We start from the raw sequence: 17,075 nt of genomic DNA, 5'->3' as shown, positions 1-17,075 counted from the left end.
GTGATTAATTTCATATTTCTTCAAGTTGCTAGGGAGACCAGGTTCCAATCCCTGGTTGGGGAACTAGATCCCACATGCCACAGCTAAGAGTTTGCATGAAGTGAAGTGAAGTCGCTCAGTTGTGTCCGACTCTTTGAGACCCCATGGACTGTAGCCTACCAGGCCCCTCCATCCTTGGGATTTTCCAGGCAAGAGTACTGGAGTGGGTTGCTACTTCCTTCTCCAGGGGACCTTCTCAACCCAGGGATGGAATCTAGGTCTTCTGCATTGCAGGCGGACACTTGACCGTCTGAGCCACCAGGGAAGCCCTGGTGTTTGCATGCTGCAACTAAAAAAAAAGAAAAAAGAACCCCGCATGTTGCAAGTAAAAGAGCCCACATGTGGGGCATCCCTGCTGGTTCAGATCGTAAAGATTCCACACACCGCAGCTAAGACCTGGTACAGACAAATAAATAAATATTAAAAACAACCAACTCCCCCCCAAACAAATACCTGGACTTTGAAGACTTAGCACAAAAATGAAAATGTAAAATGTATCATTCATAATTTCTTTATTGATACCATGTTGAAATTATATTAATAATATTGGGGTGAAATAAAATATAGCAGTAAGACTAATGTTACCCCTCTCTTTTTACTGTTTTTAAAAGTTGCCTTAAGAAAAAGTTAAAGTCTATTTGTGGCTCACATTACATCTATCAGACAGTCATGGCCTAGAGGACTCAGAAGTCGACCATATGACCTTGAGCAAGTCACCTTACCTCTCAAAGCCTTACATTTCTTATCTGCAAGATTGGAATAATAATAATAGTGCCTATGTCACAAACATTTTTCAGTTTAAAAGATGAGGTCTATAGAATATTGGAACCAAGCCCAATAAATAAATCATCATTATTAATAACAATATCTGTAAAGTAGGAAACCTTTCTTGTATAGTCCTAATCTTCAGGACCAGGCACACAGTAGGTGTTTAATAAAAGCTTGTGGGTCACACACCTTGACAAAGCTCTTTGGCAGGGTTCTGTCTTACCCTTGCCACTGTGAATCAGGAATTCTGTGGGCAGGTGAGGACACTGAATTTCGGGGGCAAAATGATTTGTTTCAGGCTTCCCTGTTTCAACATCTCCCTGCTGAAATATTGAAATATGTGAGTTCCCATCCCAGGTCCACAAGGTCTAGCTAAGTGCCCTGAGCAAGTGACACTTGTGAAACAGGGAAGAGAAGACCCTGTTGGCAAGAACTTAGATAAGTCACCTGAAGCCCAGCCCCTGGCCCATATTAAGCACTCAACTAAGGAAGCTATTATTCCTGCTGTCCTCTAGGGACCCCCCACCAAATTACCCCTCATCCCCTGGCCTCTGACTTGGTGAGGATGCCTGGGCTGTGGGGGTCCAGTCTCCACACACCCTGCTTCTTCTCTCAACCGAGTCAGGAATAGAAACCACCGCTTCCGGGCTCCCTCCCCGGGCAGCGGCAGCGATCAATAGACCTCAGCCACCGGGGACGGAGGAAGGTTGGGCAGAGGCTGCAGGCTGCAGAGGCGCAGAGGGGCCGCGGGGCAGAGCGATCCCGCCAGAAAGCGGCTCTCCAGCCTCTGCGCCTTCGGGAACCACACGGCCCGCGGGCGCCCTGGAAAGGCCCCTACAGGTACGGGACCTCCCTTGCGGGGCGGGAAGCGAAGACGAGGTTAGGGGAAGGGGCGTGGGCTGCAAGAATAGGAAGCCAGGCTGCCCCCGGGGTTCCCAGTGCCCGCGGCCCCACGATGAGAACTCCCTCAAGGAGTGAGCAGCGTGGAACTGGCTGAGCTTTGGGGCTGTCCCATCGGCTCATCTGTACAGAAGGAGTCGAAAACCTCCCAGTCAGGGTTAGTGGAGGGATTAAACTCAGTGAAGTGTATCTAGAGCCCAGAGAATTGTCCAGCACATACTAGGTGCTCAAAATTAATATATGGAGAGTCTTGAATCAAAAAGTCTAGCCTCCAGCCTCAACTGTTCCATGGGGTAGCTGAATAATAATTTTCAGCAAATCATTTGATCTTTCTTACTGATATTCAGATTCTTGTCAGAGAAGGTTTGTTAAATTATTCATCCTGTTTCATAGAGCAGGAAGGTGAGTTCTAGGCAAAAGGGAAAAGAATTTGCCCACAGTCATGTGCCTAATGGGTGATGGAACTGGATTAGAAACCCCATCTTTTGAATCCAAGTCCAGTAGAGGCATAGGAGCTGCATCACATATATATTTATTGTGCACGAATTATGTGCCAGGAATGGTGCTGCCCATAAGCAATTCGCCTCATTTAATCCTCCAAACTTGTCATAGAACCTAAGATGTTCCCCAGTTCACAGATGAGAAAACCGAAGCTCAGAGAGGGGCATGATTCTGGTCAAGGTCAACAGTTAGTAAATGGCAGTCGCAGAATTTGAACCCAAGTGTAATGAGGGAAGTGCAATGAACTGACATTTATTGAGCATCTATTGTGTTCCAGGGGCCTCTGCACACATACTCACAATAACTCTTCACCGGAATGTATTATCTCCATTCTGTAGATAAGGGAACTAAAACCCAGAGCTGCAGGAGACTGGCCAGAGGTCACACAAGTGACGGAGGTAAGGACGAAATCCCCACCTACTTAAACACCAGGCCTAGGGTGAGTGACAGGTACCCTGCGTGCTTCCTGTCAGGCACTGGGCCAGCGACTGGATAGGCACTCAGTCCCCAGTCCAGCCTGAGAAGCAGGCATTACTGAAGTAATCTCAGTAATCTGATGAGATTACTGAGGGTCAGGAGGTGAGTCACTAGCCCTTGAATCCAGCAGAGCTTGGAGACAGTGAGCAGTGGAAGGATCTAACATTTCCTGAGTATCCGCTAAGGCTGAGCATGTCCATAACCTACCTTAATCCTCCAGCTTTCGAGAGCAGGTGCTATTGTCTGCATTGTGAATTGTGCATCGTGCCAGAAATAGAAATCTGGAGAAAAGCATCTTCTTCAAGGCTCCAGATGTATCGGGGTGGTGATGAACCCACCTGCCTGACTCTGGGAGACAGTAAAACAGGTGAAAGACTTACCATACCCCTTCTGGAGCCAGGCCTGCTAAAGGCATTAGGTCATTTAATATTTTTGACCACTCTTTTTAATAGTTGACAGAAGCTCTGAAAGGTGACATGACTTCCTTACGGTCACACAAGAGTGCCAAAATTCAGTCAGGTTGAATCTTATGGTTGCTGTGTAGTCACCAAGTTGTATCTGACACTTTGGGACCCTATGGACTATAGCCCGCCAGGCTCCCCTGTCCTTGGGATTTTCCAGGCAATCTACTGGAGTGGGTTGCCATGCCCTCCTCCAGGGCATCTTCCTGACCCAGGAATCAAACCCATGTCTCCTGCATTAGCAGGTGGGTTCTTTACTGCTGAGCCCCCACGGAATCCCTCTGACAGACTCTACAGATGTTTTAAAAAGTCTAAGCCAATGCCTCTCAATCCTGACCGTGCATCAGAATCACCCTCCAAACTTGTTGAAACGCACACTGCTGAATCTCCTCCCCTGAGTTTGTGATTCAGCAAGTCCCCAGCAGGCTAAGAATATGCTGCATCTTTGACAAATCCCCAAGTGATGGTGACTCTGCTAGCTCAGGGAACGCACCTTAAGACCTTCTGGTCTAAACTGATTCTCCCAATAACCCTAGATAGTAAGCATTGCTATCCCATTGTGTAAAAGAGGAAACTGAGGTTCAAAGTACTGGCTTGTCCAAGATCCCGTAGGAAACCTCTGGTGTGCGAAAATCCAGGTTTGGGCAAGGAGACATACTGTATGGGCAGCCAGCAGGTGCCAGGACATCCTGCCTTCAATAGCTCTCATCATCCAAGGTACAGCTCAGCATTTCCTTTATGTAAATGAAGGAGGCGGACTCGGTGATTTGGCCAAAGACCCCCCCAGTCGGGGAATGAGAGATATTCAAACCCAAGCCTGACTCTTGAGGCCAGAGGGCACCTGACACTGTGCACCTATGGCATACCAGACGCTTGACATGGAGCCTCCAACACGCCTGGCTGGTGGATGGCGCGGGGAGGGAATTTAGACCTGGTCTTTGGGGAAGGGGCTAGGCACTAGGGCCTCCCTGATGACTCAGATGGTAAAGCATCTGCCTGCAATGCACACAGGGTTGGGAAGATCCCCTTGAGAAGGAAATGGCAACCCACTCCGATATTCTTGCCTGGAAAATTCCATGGTTGGGGCAGCCTGGTATGCTACAGTCCATGGGATGGCAGAGTCGGTTGCGACTGAGCAACTTTACTGGTTCCCTGGATAGAGGGACTTCCCTGATGGTCCAGTGGCTAAGAACTCCATGCTCCCTATGCAGAGGGCCTGGGTTCAATCCGCAGTCAGGGAACTAGATCCCACATGCTGCAGCTAAACAGCCCAAGCGCTGCAACTAACACCCAGAGCAACCGAATAAATTAAAAAATAAAATGGATAGAAAAATTATTCAGATCCATTAAAAGTGACCTTGTGAAAGAAACTCCTGCTAAGAGAGAAACTGGTGGAAGAGGAGTCTGATAAGAGAAGCACTTTCCAGGGCTTTGCCATGGTGACCAGGGAGTGTGGCTTCTGTTTCAGAGGCGGCAACATTTGTGATGTTCCCTGTGAAACCGCCAATGTGAAGACTCTCTGGAGTTTCATGGGGAGTAGGCAGAGGGTATCGGATGTTTGTTGACTGCCCCACTGTATTTTGGTGCCTCCCTTTTGAGTTAATACCTGAGTCTTTTAAAAAAAATTTTTTATGTATTTGGCTGCATTGGATCTTAGATGTGGCAGGTGGGTTCTTTTATTTTGGCAGGATCTTTGGCTGTGGCATGAGGGAACATTATTTGCAGCATTCGAGCTCTTAGTTGCAGCATGTGGGATCTAGATCCTTGACCAGGGATTGAACCCGGGTCCCTGCATTGGGAGCATGGAGGATTAGCCCCTGGAACACCAGGGAAGTCCCCATACTTGAGTCTTGAGGGACATTCTGGACCCCTGCTGCAGACACTGAACAAATCATGCTTCACCCTGATAGCTAGGGCTGCACTAAGATGCCTGGCAAATCTGATGCTCCTACCTGACACTTAGATCTCCACTGAGTGACCCTAAGCAGCAAGGACCAAAGGGCAGCCTTTCGCAGGGCAATGCAGTATTTTCCTCCACAGCAGCACCCAGTCAGGGACCACTGGGGGCTGCGGTGAGTGTTAGGACAGAGTAAAGGTGTTCACATCGCACAGTTGTTGAGCTGTGGTTGGCTGTGACCACGCTGCCTGGACGCTCATTCTTACAGTGCCCTGAGCCTGAAGCCTCATAACTCCATGAGCCACGCTTTGCAGATTACATTCTCAAGGGAGCAGAAGCTGAGACAGAGTTAGCAGTGCAAGTTTCATGGCAAAGCAACATCTGTGAAAGGGAAGGAGAGGATGCAGGACTAGGTACCAGGAGCATCACCTTGCTGACCTGATCACATCCCTGCCAGCCCCCTGGGGCAGCTCTGGAGCAAGGATTTTCCATAAGAGGGGGTCCTCCATTAGGCAGAAAAGGAAAGAGCCTTGAATGACAGTCTTACTCTGTTCCTGGCCAGGGGCTTCCCTGGGTATAGTGTGATCTCAGCTCAAGTACCAGGTGTCTGAGAGGCACTTCCTGTCCATGATCAGCTAACACACTCCTCGCAGCTGGGTGGCGAGCTGCTTCTTGAAGGAGCTCTGAGCTGCACACCTCCTTCTGCTCTGGGGATCCACATCTCCGTTCACACTGGGAACAGCTCTGGTGGGCTCTCTTCCCGTAGGAAACCATAGAGGGTGGGGTCCGTGGGGCAGACTACAGCCCCAGGCCCTGCTGCAGGTGCTCGCCATCGTCATCACCCCTCCTCGTCACCCCATTCGTCTCCTTGTCCTCAGCTACCATCAGAGCTACTCTCAGTGGCTTACCTGGTGGTGTGACCCAAACCCTCATCCTGAGTGTCAGCAAACCCTTCTCAGGCCACGGTCACGGCACTGGTCTGTTTCAGGTCGTGTAGGGAAGGTAACACCAAGACATTATGCTTTTCCTCTGTGCGTCTTCACCGCTCTCCTCCAGTTCTGCTGGGCCTGTTCTCTCTGAGATGCAATTCAAGTTTAGGAAAAATCCCTTCTGATTGGCTTGGCAAATCAGCTACTTAGAAGCCTGTACTCTAAATCTCATGAGCTTTGTTTTCAGTCCCACTTTGTGACGCTGAAATATTATTCAGGCGGCTCATCCCTCACCCAGCCTTCTCATCCTCAGAACCTCGGGGCCAGGACAGCAGCCAAAGGGGGCGAGAAAAGAAGCTCATCTGTGAAATATCTCAGGATCACTTTTTCTCATTCCATGGTGATTTCCACCAACACGCTTTATTATATTTAGTTCTGCTTCTTTCCTTTTTTTAAAAAAAAAAACAATTAAATAGCTCATGGTCTAGTTTGTAGTTTTTAAATAAGACTTTTATTTATTGATTAGATCTTCTACTGTTTTTCTATTCCTGATTTTAGAAATTTTATGGTTTTATCTTTATTATTATTTTCCTTTTAGTTGTCCTTTGGTTTACTCTGTATTTTTTTAGGTCTTTATGTTAAATTCTTGATTTTTTCCCAGCATTTCATTCTATTATTCATGTATATAAATGTTATTCAGCCATGAAAAAATAAGAGAATCTTGCCATTTGTGACAACAGGATGGACCCTGAGGACCCTAGGCTAGGTGAGATCGGTCTGAGATAGACAAACAATATGTGCACTGTTACATTTATTGCCGCGTTTGTCACAAGAGCCAAGGTATGGAAACAACCTAAGTGCCCATACAGATGAATGGATAAGGACGATGTGACATATGTAGATCCATATATAATGGAATATTACTCTGCCATGAAAAAGATGGAAAGCCTGCCACCTACAACAACATGGATGGACCTTGAACACATTGTGCTAAGTGAGATAAGTCAGACAAAGACAAGTGTTGTATGATATTACTTATATACCAAATCTAAAAAGCCACACTCATATAAACAGAGAGAAAAATGGTAGTTCTAGGGTATGGGGAGGTGTAAAAGATAGATTATTTGAGGGTACAAATTTGTAAAGAGTAGGAAATAAGTCCTAAAGATCTAATCCACAGTAGACTGAATAAGTACAATAATATTGTATTATGATCTTTAATTTTGCTGAGACTAGAACTTATTTCATCCACTCAAAAAAATATAATTATGTAACATGATGGAGACACTAATGATTGATACAATGGCAATCATATTTCAATATATGTGTATCAAGTTAATATGTGGCACACCTTAAACTTACAGAGTTATGTCAAATATATTTCCATTTAAAATAAATAAAATAAATGTAAAAGGAGGAGCTGTGACAAGGCAATTAAACTGATCAGAACAGCTCAATTAAAAGGGAGCAAGGACATGAAAAGGCAGCTCATGGAGGGGGAGAAAGTGTTAAGTAACACCTGAATCGATATGAAAGATGCACCATCTCTTTGATCATGAAACGCCAGTTCAAAAAACATGATTTCCATTGCATTTTACTACAATATATTTGATTCACTAATAACTTTGGGCAATTCTTTCCCTCCCCTGGGTTTTAGTTCTATCAGCTGTAAAATGAGGATACTGGAGAGATTGTCGCCAAGGGCTCCATCAATCCCTTAAACAGTGAAAGAGGCTGAAAGATTCTACAGGAGCTGTTGTTCTCAATATTGGGAACCTGGAAAACACAAGGAGCTGAGATCATTGAAAAGGAAGAATAAGGGGGAGCCAGAGACCCCATTGAGAATAATTGCCTTGACATAGAGGATAACTGCCTTGACATTGAGGATAATTGCCTTAACATTGAGAATAGCTGATTCGACAGATTTGTAGAGGATCATCTCAGCCAAATTGCTTCCATCTGCACCATCTTCTCCATTTGTATACGTTTCCATCAACATATTTCCGTGTGCTGTCCCATCACTCAAGAGTATTGAGCTCATCTTAGGGACTGCCCTGCAGGAAACAGATTACGCAGTACTGACCACACAGTCAGGAAGGCAGCTCTACATCCTGGTTGTGGACCCAGCTCGAGAGCACTCTGTGACTTTGGAAAGCCCTTCATCTTCCTCTCTGAGCCTCAGGTTTTTCATGTTTAAGTAAAGAAGTGGTTCATGATCATCTCAAAGTGTACTGCCTGTTCTAACTAGATGGAAGGCTGTGTGATCAGGGAAGTTGAAAGAGCTGATAAATACCGGGTGCGTGTTTCTGACGCCTCGGACTGGCACCCTGAGAAGGACGACACACACGCCCAGTGGGAAGGGAGCATCGCTGGTCCTGTTCTTAGGGCATCAGAAGCACTCGGAGTTTCCTGTAACCTTTGAGTGATGCTCAGTTGTTCTGCCTCAGGGATGACCAGGAAACCTCAGAGATGGGCAGAAGGCTCCCAGCCTCTGATGGGCGCTCCAGGTTGTTGGATGCTAGATCCAGCAGGTGGAAGTAGGGAGCAAGAATGAGTCCTCCCACTGGCACTGAACATTTGATGTTTGTTCTTCTCAAGCTGCTGTGCATAGCTCAAAGGGCTGTGTGTGTGTGGGTGTGTGTGTGGGTGGGTGTGTGTGTGTGACCTCAACAGTGCCTGGAAGTCACAAACCCACTTTCTGACCCTCCCCCTGACTTCCTGCCTGGAGTTATTCACATGTCAGATATGCCTGTATTAGGTTCTAGGTTATTTGGAGTTTTAGTGCAAAGAGCTTGGAAACCTCCACCTGTTCTGGCCTTCTCTTTTACAGATGGTGTCAGTGAGGTTCAGAGAGTGTGTGGAACTTCTCTGAGTCTAAGTGGATTGGGCACAGTACTGCCTGCTTCTGAATCCAGCAAGGACAGAGAATACCAGGTACCTGAAAGGAATCTGAGGCTAGATGTCTGAATAGGAATGAAAAGACTCTCTTCTCTGCCCAGGTACAGGCTCCCAAGTCAGCAGAACCTGGTCCAAATGGGGACATGGAACTGATGGATACTTGGTCCAGAGTCATGTTTCCCCATTTGGGCCCCTTATCATGCTGTGAATCCCTTCTTTCTTTGAGTGAATAACTCCCCCTTGACACTATACATGATTAAAATTTTTTAATGCCAGTGCGCTCCACGTGTCAGAAGACAAATGTTCAGGCATCAGTCAGAATCAGAGAAATTTACATTTACAAGAATTTGATCAAATCAGCAAGTTCCAAAGTTAGGTAGGATGAACATTGGTCTAGGAGAGAGGGAATCAGGTCTTGGTGGCCCTGATTTGCTGAGTGAAATTGGTAAAAGCATTTCTTCCTAAATTTCTCTTTGTACAACTAATATAAAACAAAAAGGGAAAGTACATCTACCCACAGACTTTTCCTTTTTATATAATTTTATTTATTTATTTATTTTGGCTGCAATGAGTCTTCATTGCTGTGCATAGGCTTTTCTCTAGTTGCAGCGAAAGGGGGCTATTCTCTAGTTGCGGTGTGCAGGCTTCTCTGCGGTGGCCTTTCTTCCTGCAGAGCATGGGCTTCAGAGCACACAGGCTCAGTGGCTGCAGCTTGTGGGCCTATTTGCCCCACTGTATGTGGGTTCCTAGATCCCGGCCCACAGATCAAACCCATATCCCTTGCATAGGCAGGTGGACCCATCTGATCCACTAAGTGAGTCCCCTCCACAGACATTTTATTGTCCCTGACCCCTTGCTTCATCATCTTTTGAGCTATTTAAAACCCTAAAAGATGATTCTTGAGAGTTCCTTGGACAGCAGGAGATCAAGTCAGTCAGTCTTAAAGTCAATGCTGAAGCTGAAGCTCCAATACTTTGGCCGCCTGATGCGAAGAACTGACTCATTGGAAAAGACCCTGATGCTGGGAAAGACTGAAGGCAGGAGGAGAAGGGGGCAACAGAGGATGAGATGGTTGGATGGCATCACTGACTCGATGGACGTGAGTTTGAGCAAACTCTGGGAAATGGTTAAGGATGAGGAAGCCTGGCTTGCTGCAGTCCATGGGGTCACAAAGATCGATCGTGACTGAGCAACTGAATGACCGAAGAATAATGACAACCACCCCTTCCTTGGATTGTTTTGTTAATCTGGTGCCAAAATCACCAAGGGAGGCTGTGCAGGGGCAAAACTATTGCATCCTTGAAAGTTGCTATGAAAGTAGAGCTTTAATGTTCTCACCATAACAACAACAACAATAAAATAGCCATTACCTGAGAAGGATTTATTAACTATTCTTATTGTGGCAAATATTTTGCAGTGTATACATATATCAAATCAGCAGGTTATACACCTTACACTTATACAATGTTTATGTCAATTTTATCTCAATAAAATGTAAGAAAGAGACAAAATCAAAGGGGTAAATATTTCTGTTCTTCACTATACAGAATCTTCACATTCTGGAACATGTTAATTCTTTATGCAAGAGTTTTTTATTTGCTACGTGAATACTTGTTTACATTTCTTTTTTAAAGTTCTCCCTTCTCTCATTAAGTTTATTTGTTGAGTGGTTTAATTGTGTTGATATTAGTATTGGGAATTTTTCCCATTTTCTGATTATTGCTAGTTTATAATAAAAATAGAATTCATGGGACTTCCCTGGGGGTCCAGTTAGGGCTTGGTGCTTTCACTGCCGTGGGCTGGGCCTGAGTTCAATCCTTGATTGGGGAACTGAGATCCCGTAAGCTATGTGGTGCAGCCAAAAACTTAAAATAGGATTTAGTTTCGCCCCTATGTCCATAAAGCCCTATTCAAATAGCCATTACATGGAAACAACCTAAATGTCCATCAATAGATGAACAACAACAACAATAAAAAAATGGTTGGATAAAGAAGGTGTGATATACACAAAATGGAGTGCTATTCAGCCATAAAAAAGAATGAAATAATGCCATTCGTAGCAACTTGGGTGAACCTAGAGATTATCACACTAAATGAAGTAAGTCAGAAGGAGAAAGACAAATACTATATGATATCACTTACATGTGGAATCTAACATATGACAAAAAGGACCTTATCTATGAAACAGAAACAGACTCACAGGCATAGAGAACAGACTTACGGTTACAAGGGGGTGGAGGTGAGGAGGGATGGATTGGGAATTTGGGATTCGTAGGTACAAACTGTAATACATAGAATGAATAAACAGCAAGGCCCTCCTGTATAGCACAGGGCACTATATGCAATATCCTGCGATAAACCATAATGGAAAAGCATATGAAAAAATATGTGTATGGATATATAGATCTGAATCTCTTTGCTGTACAAAAGAAATGAACACAACATTGTAAATCAGTTATACTTCAATAAAAATTTTTGACAAAATTGGACTTATCATCACTAACTAGCTCCGTGTCCTTGGGTGATTAATGATGCTTTCATGGCTTCAGTCTTGTTGTTGTTGTTGTTGTTGTTGGCTGTGCTGTGTGGTTTGCAGGATCTCAGTTCCCTGATCGATTATTCCCTGCCCTGGAAGTGCAGAGTCTGACCCATTGGATTGCCAGGGAAGTCCCATGGTCTCAATCTTTTAACAAAATTAAAGAGGTGTATATGGCCCATCTGAGGGAGTTCTAATGAGAAATAAGACAATGCTTATGACGTGTTTAGTACAGGATCTGGAAGAGACAAAACACTAAAACAGAAACTGTCCTCACCACCAGTGGTGTATTATGCTTCTCAGGCCAGAAGTTTAGGCCCTGCTCTTGTCTGTGCTCCAAGATGCGTGGTCCAGTCCACTCCCTGGAGAATCAGAGGGGAACCCTGGCTCCTGGGGTGGGGGGGTGGTGTCTAAGGGACACTGGGCTATCTGTTCTCTCACCCCCAACAAGGCCTCTGCTCCCCAACTCCCCTCTAGAATAGCCCAACACACACACACAAAGAAGACATGTTTCAGCGCCAGAATATCAGGGCTGAACTGACATTCATTACTAGACTTCCAGCATAATTTCACCCAACTCCCCTCAAACTGAATAGACAAAACTGAGGCTCAGAGCAAGAAAGAGATTCATCTGTAGTCATCTAGCAAGTTGGGAGGAGCCTAGAGCTAGAACTCAGGTCTCCTGACTCCCAAGTGGGGTGCCCACTGAACCCCAATGCCCCTCCCACTTCTTCCTGGAGAACTCCATTGCACAACGACAGTGGGGCAGATGAGCCAATAGCAGAGCCATGAGGTCATCCAAATTACCCAACATATGCCTTCCCGCTGTCTTCACTCCTCCAGTCTACTCTACCCCAACTTGTATGTCCTCAGAGAACGTTATTCAGCAATGACACGGAAGAATCGATGTGTCTTTCCTCCTCATTCACATCTTGAAATAGAAAGCTGGGAGAGGATATTGCTTCACCCAAAGGAATTGTGTGTTATTGGAGGTCATCTCAGGTGTGAACAGGTGAATGTTTCAAGAGCAGGGATTTCCTGGCATCTGTCTTTCTGTCTTCTTGGACGATACAGATTCATGGGAAACGTTAGAGAAAGGGAAGGAGGGAGTCAGAGGTTTAGCCAGGAGGGCTGGCTGGTCACACTGGCAGGGTTGATCATAGCCAGGTCAGAAGTGGAGGTCAATGGGAAGGTTTGGGGGCTTTATTTCCCTGGTTCGAGGCCAGAGGCAAATGTCTAGGTTTCCATCTCCTGGTGAAATGGAGGCTGTGGTTCTTGGGTTGATTTTTGGATTTCTACAGTGAACCCTAGGAACAGGCCTCTTCTTCCTGCCCCTGCTCTGCTTCACACCCCAAGAACATCTGCCATGGGTCCCACTCCACTCTCCACCAGGGACAGGAAGTCTGAAACCCACACCCAGAGCTCTCAGGAGCCCAGAAGTCACAGGAGCCAGAAACAAATGGAGTTGAAAGCAGTCTTTTATTGGAAAGTTCATGAGGGAGGCAGTTCATGCTCAAGCTTGGGCCTCCTGGATGAGAGGAAGAAGGGGCAGTGTGGGAGAGGGTCGTGCGACAGGCACCGGGGCCTCCCTCCCTGGGGACATCACAGGTGCAGCAAGAAGACTCTACCTGGTAGAAGAAAAGAGAATCGGAAATGTGAATCAGCAGGTGAAAGACTCAGAGGCAGTGGGAGGCAGGACCAAGTCTACATGTCATCCTTCTCAGGATCCCAGTTATAGCCTCTGAGACCCCTCAGTCTCTCCATCACCTCCCCATGTCCTTTCCCCCACTAGCCTAGGATCACCCTCCACCAGTCAGCCTCTCTGTACCCTCATGGGTCACTTTTTCCTCCACCCAGTTCTCACCTCACCGGGGATCCATACAGGTCTTCCCACAAGAGCCTTCACAGCACTTCTTGGCTCCTGGGCACTGAGCATCTCTCAGACACTTGTTAGGGGGATTCATCATGGCGCACCGGATCAGGATCCTGGGGCAGGAGCCACGTTTAATGAGGAATGGACCTCCTGCTCGGTCTTGTCCTTTGACTGGATCTTGACCTTTGACTGGATCTTGTCCTTTGACTGGATCTTGACCTTTGACTGGATCTTGTCCTTTGACTGGATCTTTTCCTTTGACTGGATCTTGACCTTTGACTGGTTCTTGTCCTTTGACTGGATCTTTTCCTTTGACTGGATCTTGTCCTTTGACTGGATCTTGTCCCCTTACTGGTTCTTGTCCTTTGGCTGGATCTTGACCTTTGACTGGATCTTGTCCTTTGACTGGATCTTGACCTTTGACTGGTTCTTGTCCTTTGACTGGATCTTGTCCTTTGACTGGATCTTGTCCCCTTACTGGATCTTGTCCTTTGACTGGATCTTGTCCTTTGCCTGGTTCTTGTCCTTTGACTGGATCTTGACCTTTGACTTGATCTTGTCCTTTGACTGGATCTAGACCTTTGACTGGATCTTGACCTTTCACTGGACCTTGACCTTTCACTGGATCTTGACTTTTCACTGGGTCTTGTCCTTTGACAGGCGACTGACCATTGATTGGACCCTTTCCATTGACTACAACATTTCCTTTCTTAATGCCTTGACTTTTTGGACGACCTGTTGAAAGAAATATCCCCACATTTAGACCAATGGGTCTGCTTCAACTATCTAGTCTTTGCTCCAGGTCCAGCCACTGCTCACTGCGGTGTCCCTTAAGCTGAGGGACACTGAGACAGAGGAGGCTCACCAGGGTTAGCTGGGGTATCCATTCTCAGATGGCTGTTCCCTGGGCTTTGGGGAAAAGGTCCATAGGACCAGGTTTCCTATGGGTGTCCATTTTTTCCCCTCACCCTCCATTCTGGGTCCTGGGCCCTCATGAGGATATGCCAGGGAGGAGTGACTTTCAGGAGATGAGGACACATGGTCATCTTTGGGGAAACTTGGTGGAAGGGCAAGGAGCTGTGAGACACATGCCAGGAGACCTGAGCTCCAGCCTAGCTCTGGAGATTGCCCTGACAATCCCTCACCTCACTCTGGATCTCAGTGTCCTGCTTTGGAAAACAAAAGTCTTCAGACTCCATGATTTCTGAGGCCCTGTTGGCTCTTAACCTCCTTTTCTAGGACTGATGACTCAGGTGCTTTGATGGAGCAAACAGACAGGGAGGAGACCCCCACACCCAGGGCCCAGATTCCTGGGGCTTCTCAACTTCATTTCATGTTCTGTTCAAGTATCAGTGCTTGAGACCAGGTCATGTTACAACACTCCTTCCACAAACAGCCCTGATTTCTCAGTCCTGGGGCAGAATGTACATGGAGTCTAGTGGGCAACTTCCTACTTCTCTGGATACACTCCAGGCTGAAGAGTGGGCTCCAGCTCTGCATGCTGCCCCTTGTCAAGACCCAGGCTGCCCCTAACAACCTCTCCTCAACCCAAGCCGGCCTCACCCAGGCCACTTGTCCACTCACCTCTTACAATAGCTGCCTCTGCCACCAGTGTCCCAAGGACGAGAAGGACCACAACCTGGACCAAGAAGCTTCTGGTCTTCATGTTGTCAGGAAGGTGTATGACTGAGAGCTGTAACTAAGCCTAGTTTTATGCAGCTTCAGCTTGGCCATGTGCCAAGGGTGGATCTGTGGTTTCACAAAGGATAAGACTTACTTTTTCTTAGTTCTACCAGGAAATATCCACCCCCATCCTGGGAGGGACCTTGGGCCCTTCCCCAGGGATTATCCACGGGGAGATATGGTGGCTGTTACATCATTTCTAATAGCTCCAAGAGCTGTCTCATATTCTCACAAAGAAGTTGGGCTGGCTGGTCTGTATGCATCATCATGACCAAATTCTTTATACTTAAAGAGTATGAAGCCCAAAGGAGAGAGAGGAATCACCCACAGTCATTCAACAAGTCAGTGGTAGGTCCGGTGTACTGTTTTCATAGCCAAGGTGTTCCCCCATTACTCCCCAGCTCCTGCAAGCCCCACCCAGACCTACCCTAACAATTTACCCTTCCCAGCATCACGCTAGGCTTTTCTTTCATTCTCCCCTGATCCCAAGAAAAACTCCCAAGGGCAAATTTGCCTTGAATGTTTAATGACCAATCAGTATACTTTTCCATTTCACAGGCAGTCTCTGAAACGCACCAAGAAACTAATAGAGAAGGTGGCATTCGACATCTGCAGTGGCATGATGCTCTTGAAATCACAGTAAGAAGAGAGGGAACACCCAGTAAGGGAAGAAAACAGAAATCATCTATAAGGTGGAATCTACAGTGCATGCATCCAATATGACTTCTGCCTTTTTAAAACAGGCACCCTGTGTCTTCTGAAGAACTCCTGTTTCTTTGTGCCATCAACTTAAGAATCTAATGGGGATGTTGATCATTAAAGCTTGACACCCAGTCACAGATCAGGGTGTGTGAGTGTGTATGTGGTCAGCTGACATCCTTTATTTAAATGGACACACTAAGGGGAAGTCCCTCATTTTGGTAAAGGTAAGAGAGATGAGCCTAGGAACTCCTGAAGCTATGGGTTCCAGTCTGGGAGGAAGGCAACTGTTTGAGAAAAATAAACTTAAGTCAATTAGGAAAGCAGAGAAATGATGGTAAGAGAGGTTCTGGAAGGGACTAAGCTTTGGAAGCCAGCCCTTCATTCCCCTCTATCTTGAGAGCAGTTCTTCCCATACCTTTGCCATAGTTCGGTTATGACCCAATAAACTGCCTAAGCTAGTCTGAGTTCACATTTTGTCACTGCTGTCATAGTTCAGAGTAATAAAAATGAATACACAGATGTTAGACATTGTCAGGAACAGAAATGAAGTGTGGAAATAATAGTTGAGTTCTGGGTGAGACAGGGATGAAAGCAAACTAAGTATTTTATAGTCAAATATTTGTTTAAATCTCCATTCTTTGTCTCTTTGGACTCAGATCTCATCATGCCCACCAATGCTGCTGAAACATTAAGGAGCTATAATAAATGCAAGACATTGGAGTTGGCAGGCTACTTAAAAAAAAAAAAAAACCCTCATCACAAAATAAATTATACAAACAAAAAAAGTGTGTAGAACTTATATTCTTTAAAGAATTAAAGCATTAAAATGGCAGCCTGCACTCACTTACCAGGTAAAAAAGGATACTATTTCCTGTATATAGGCCCTATCACCATTTACTCCTCACCAATTTCTTCCCTCTCCATCTTCCACAGAGGTAACGACTATCTTGGATTTTCTAATTTTCTGTTAACTCAAGCATCTTGCCCATTTCTAGCTGGGTTGTCTACCTTTTTCTCATTGTTTTGTATATAGAAGAAACTCTCACTCATTACTAGTGAGAGTGAATATTCATGCAACCTATTTGAAAATAAGTTTGGCATCAGCTAGTAAAATTAACCAGTCCATCCTAAAGGAGATCATTCCTGGGTGTTCATTGCAAGGACTGATGCTGAAGCTGAAACTCCAATACTTTGGCCACCTGATGCAAAGAGTTGACTCATTGAAAAAGACCCTGATGCTGGGAGGGATTGGGGGCAGGAGGAGAAGGGGACGACAGAGGATGAGATGGCTGGATGGCATCACCGACTCGATGGGCATGAGTTTGAGTAAACTCCGGGAGTTGCTGATGGACAGGGAGGCCTGGCGTGCTGCAATTCATGGGGTCGCAAAGAGTTGGACATGACTGAGTGA

The 17,075-nt window shown here is 46.0% G+C and overlaps 1 protein-coding gene and 1 long non-coding RNA gene across 2 annotated transcripts; one reads left to right on the top strand and one right to left on the bottom strand.

Moving 5' to 3' along the window:
- The first annotated feature begins 1,508 nt into the window (after window positions 1-1,508).
- LOC122681880 lies at window positions 1,509-15,797 on the top strand. Its single transcript, XR_006337129.1, has 4 exons — window positions 1,509-1,647; window positions 2,486-2,606; window positions 8,803-8,906; window positions 15,521-15,797. It is a non-coding gene; the product is annotated as an uncharacterized LOC122681880 (long non-coding RNA).
- LOC122681877 (elafin-like) lies at window positions 12,867-15,028 on the bottom strand. The gene is made up of 3 exons (XM_043884432.1): window positions 14,864-15,028; window positions 13,271-14,014; window positions 12,867-13,034 (listed from the first exon to the last, which is right to left on the bottom strand). Exons 1-2 carry the CDS (start codon window positions 14,943-14,945, stop codon window positions 13,272-13,274), a joined length of 825 nt encoding a protein of 274 aa, XP_043740367.1. The 5' UTR covers window positions 14,946-15,028; the 3' UTR covers window positions 12,867-13,034; window position 13,271.
- Window positions 15,798-17,075: the final 1,278 nt, after the last annotated feature.

Source organism: Cervus elaphus, chromosome 23, assembly GCF_910594005.1.
Source record: "Cervus elaphus chromosome 23, mCerEla1.1, whole genome shotgun sequence".
Classification (NCBI taxonomy): Eukaryota; Metazoa; Chordata; class Mammalia; order Artiodactyla; family Cervidae; genus Cervus; species Cervus elaphus.
The sequence above is the reverse complement of the archived record's forward strand: the minus strand, read 5'-3'. Positions and strand labels throughout refer to the sequence as shown.

What these genes read in the sequence shown, in the direction of transcription:
- LOC122681877 (XM_043884432.1), bottom strand. Translation starts at nt 14,945, where the DNA reads ATGAAGACCAGAAGCTTCTTGGTCCAGGTTGTGGTCCTTCTCGTCCTT. An exon ending in AGAGGCAGCTATTGTAAGAG is followed by an intron (nt 14,015 to 14,863) that starts GTGAGTGGACAA and finishes TTCTTTCAACAG; the next exon opens with GTCGTCCAAAAAGTCAAGGC.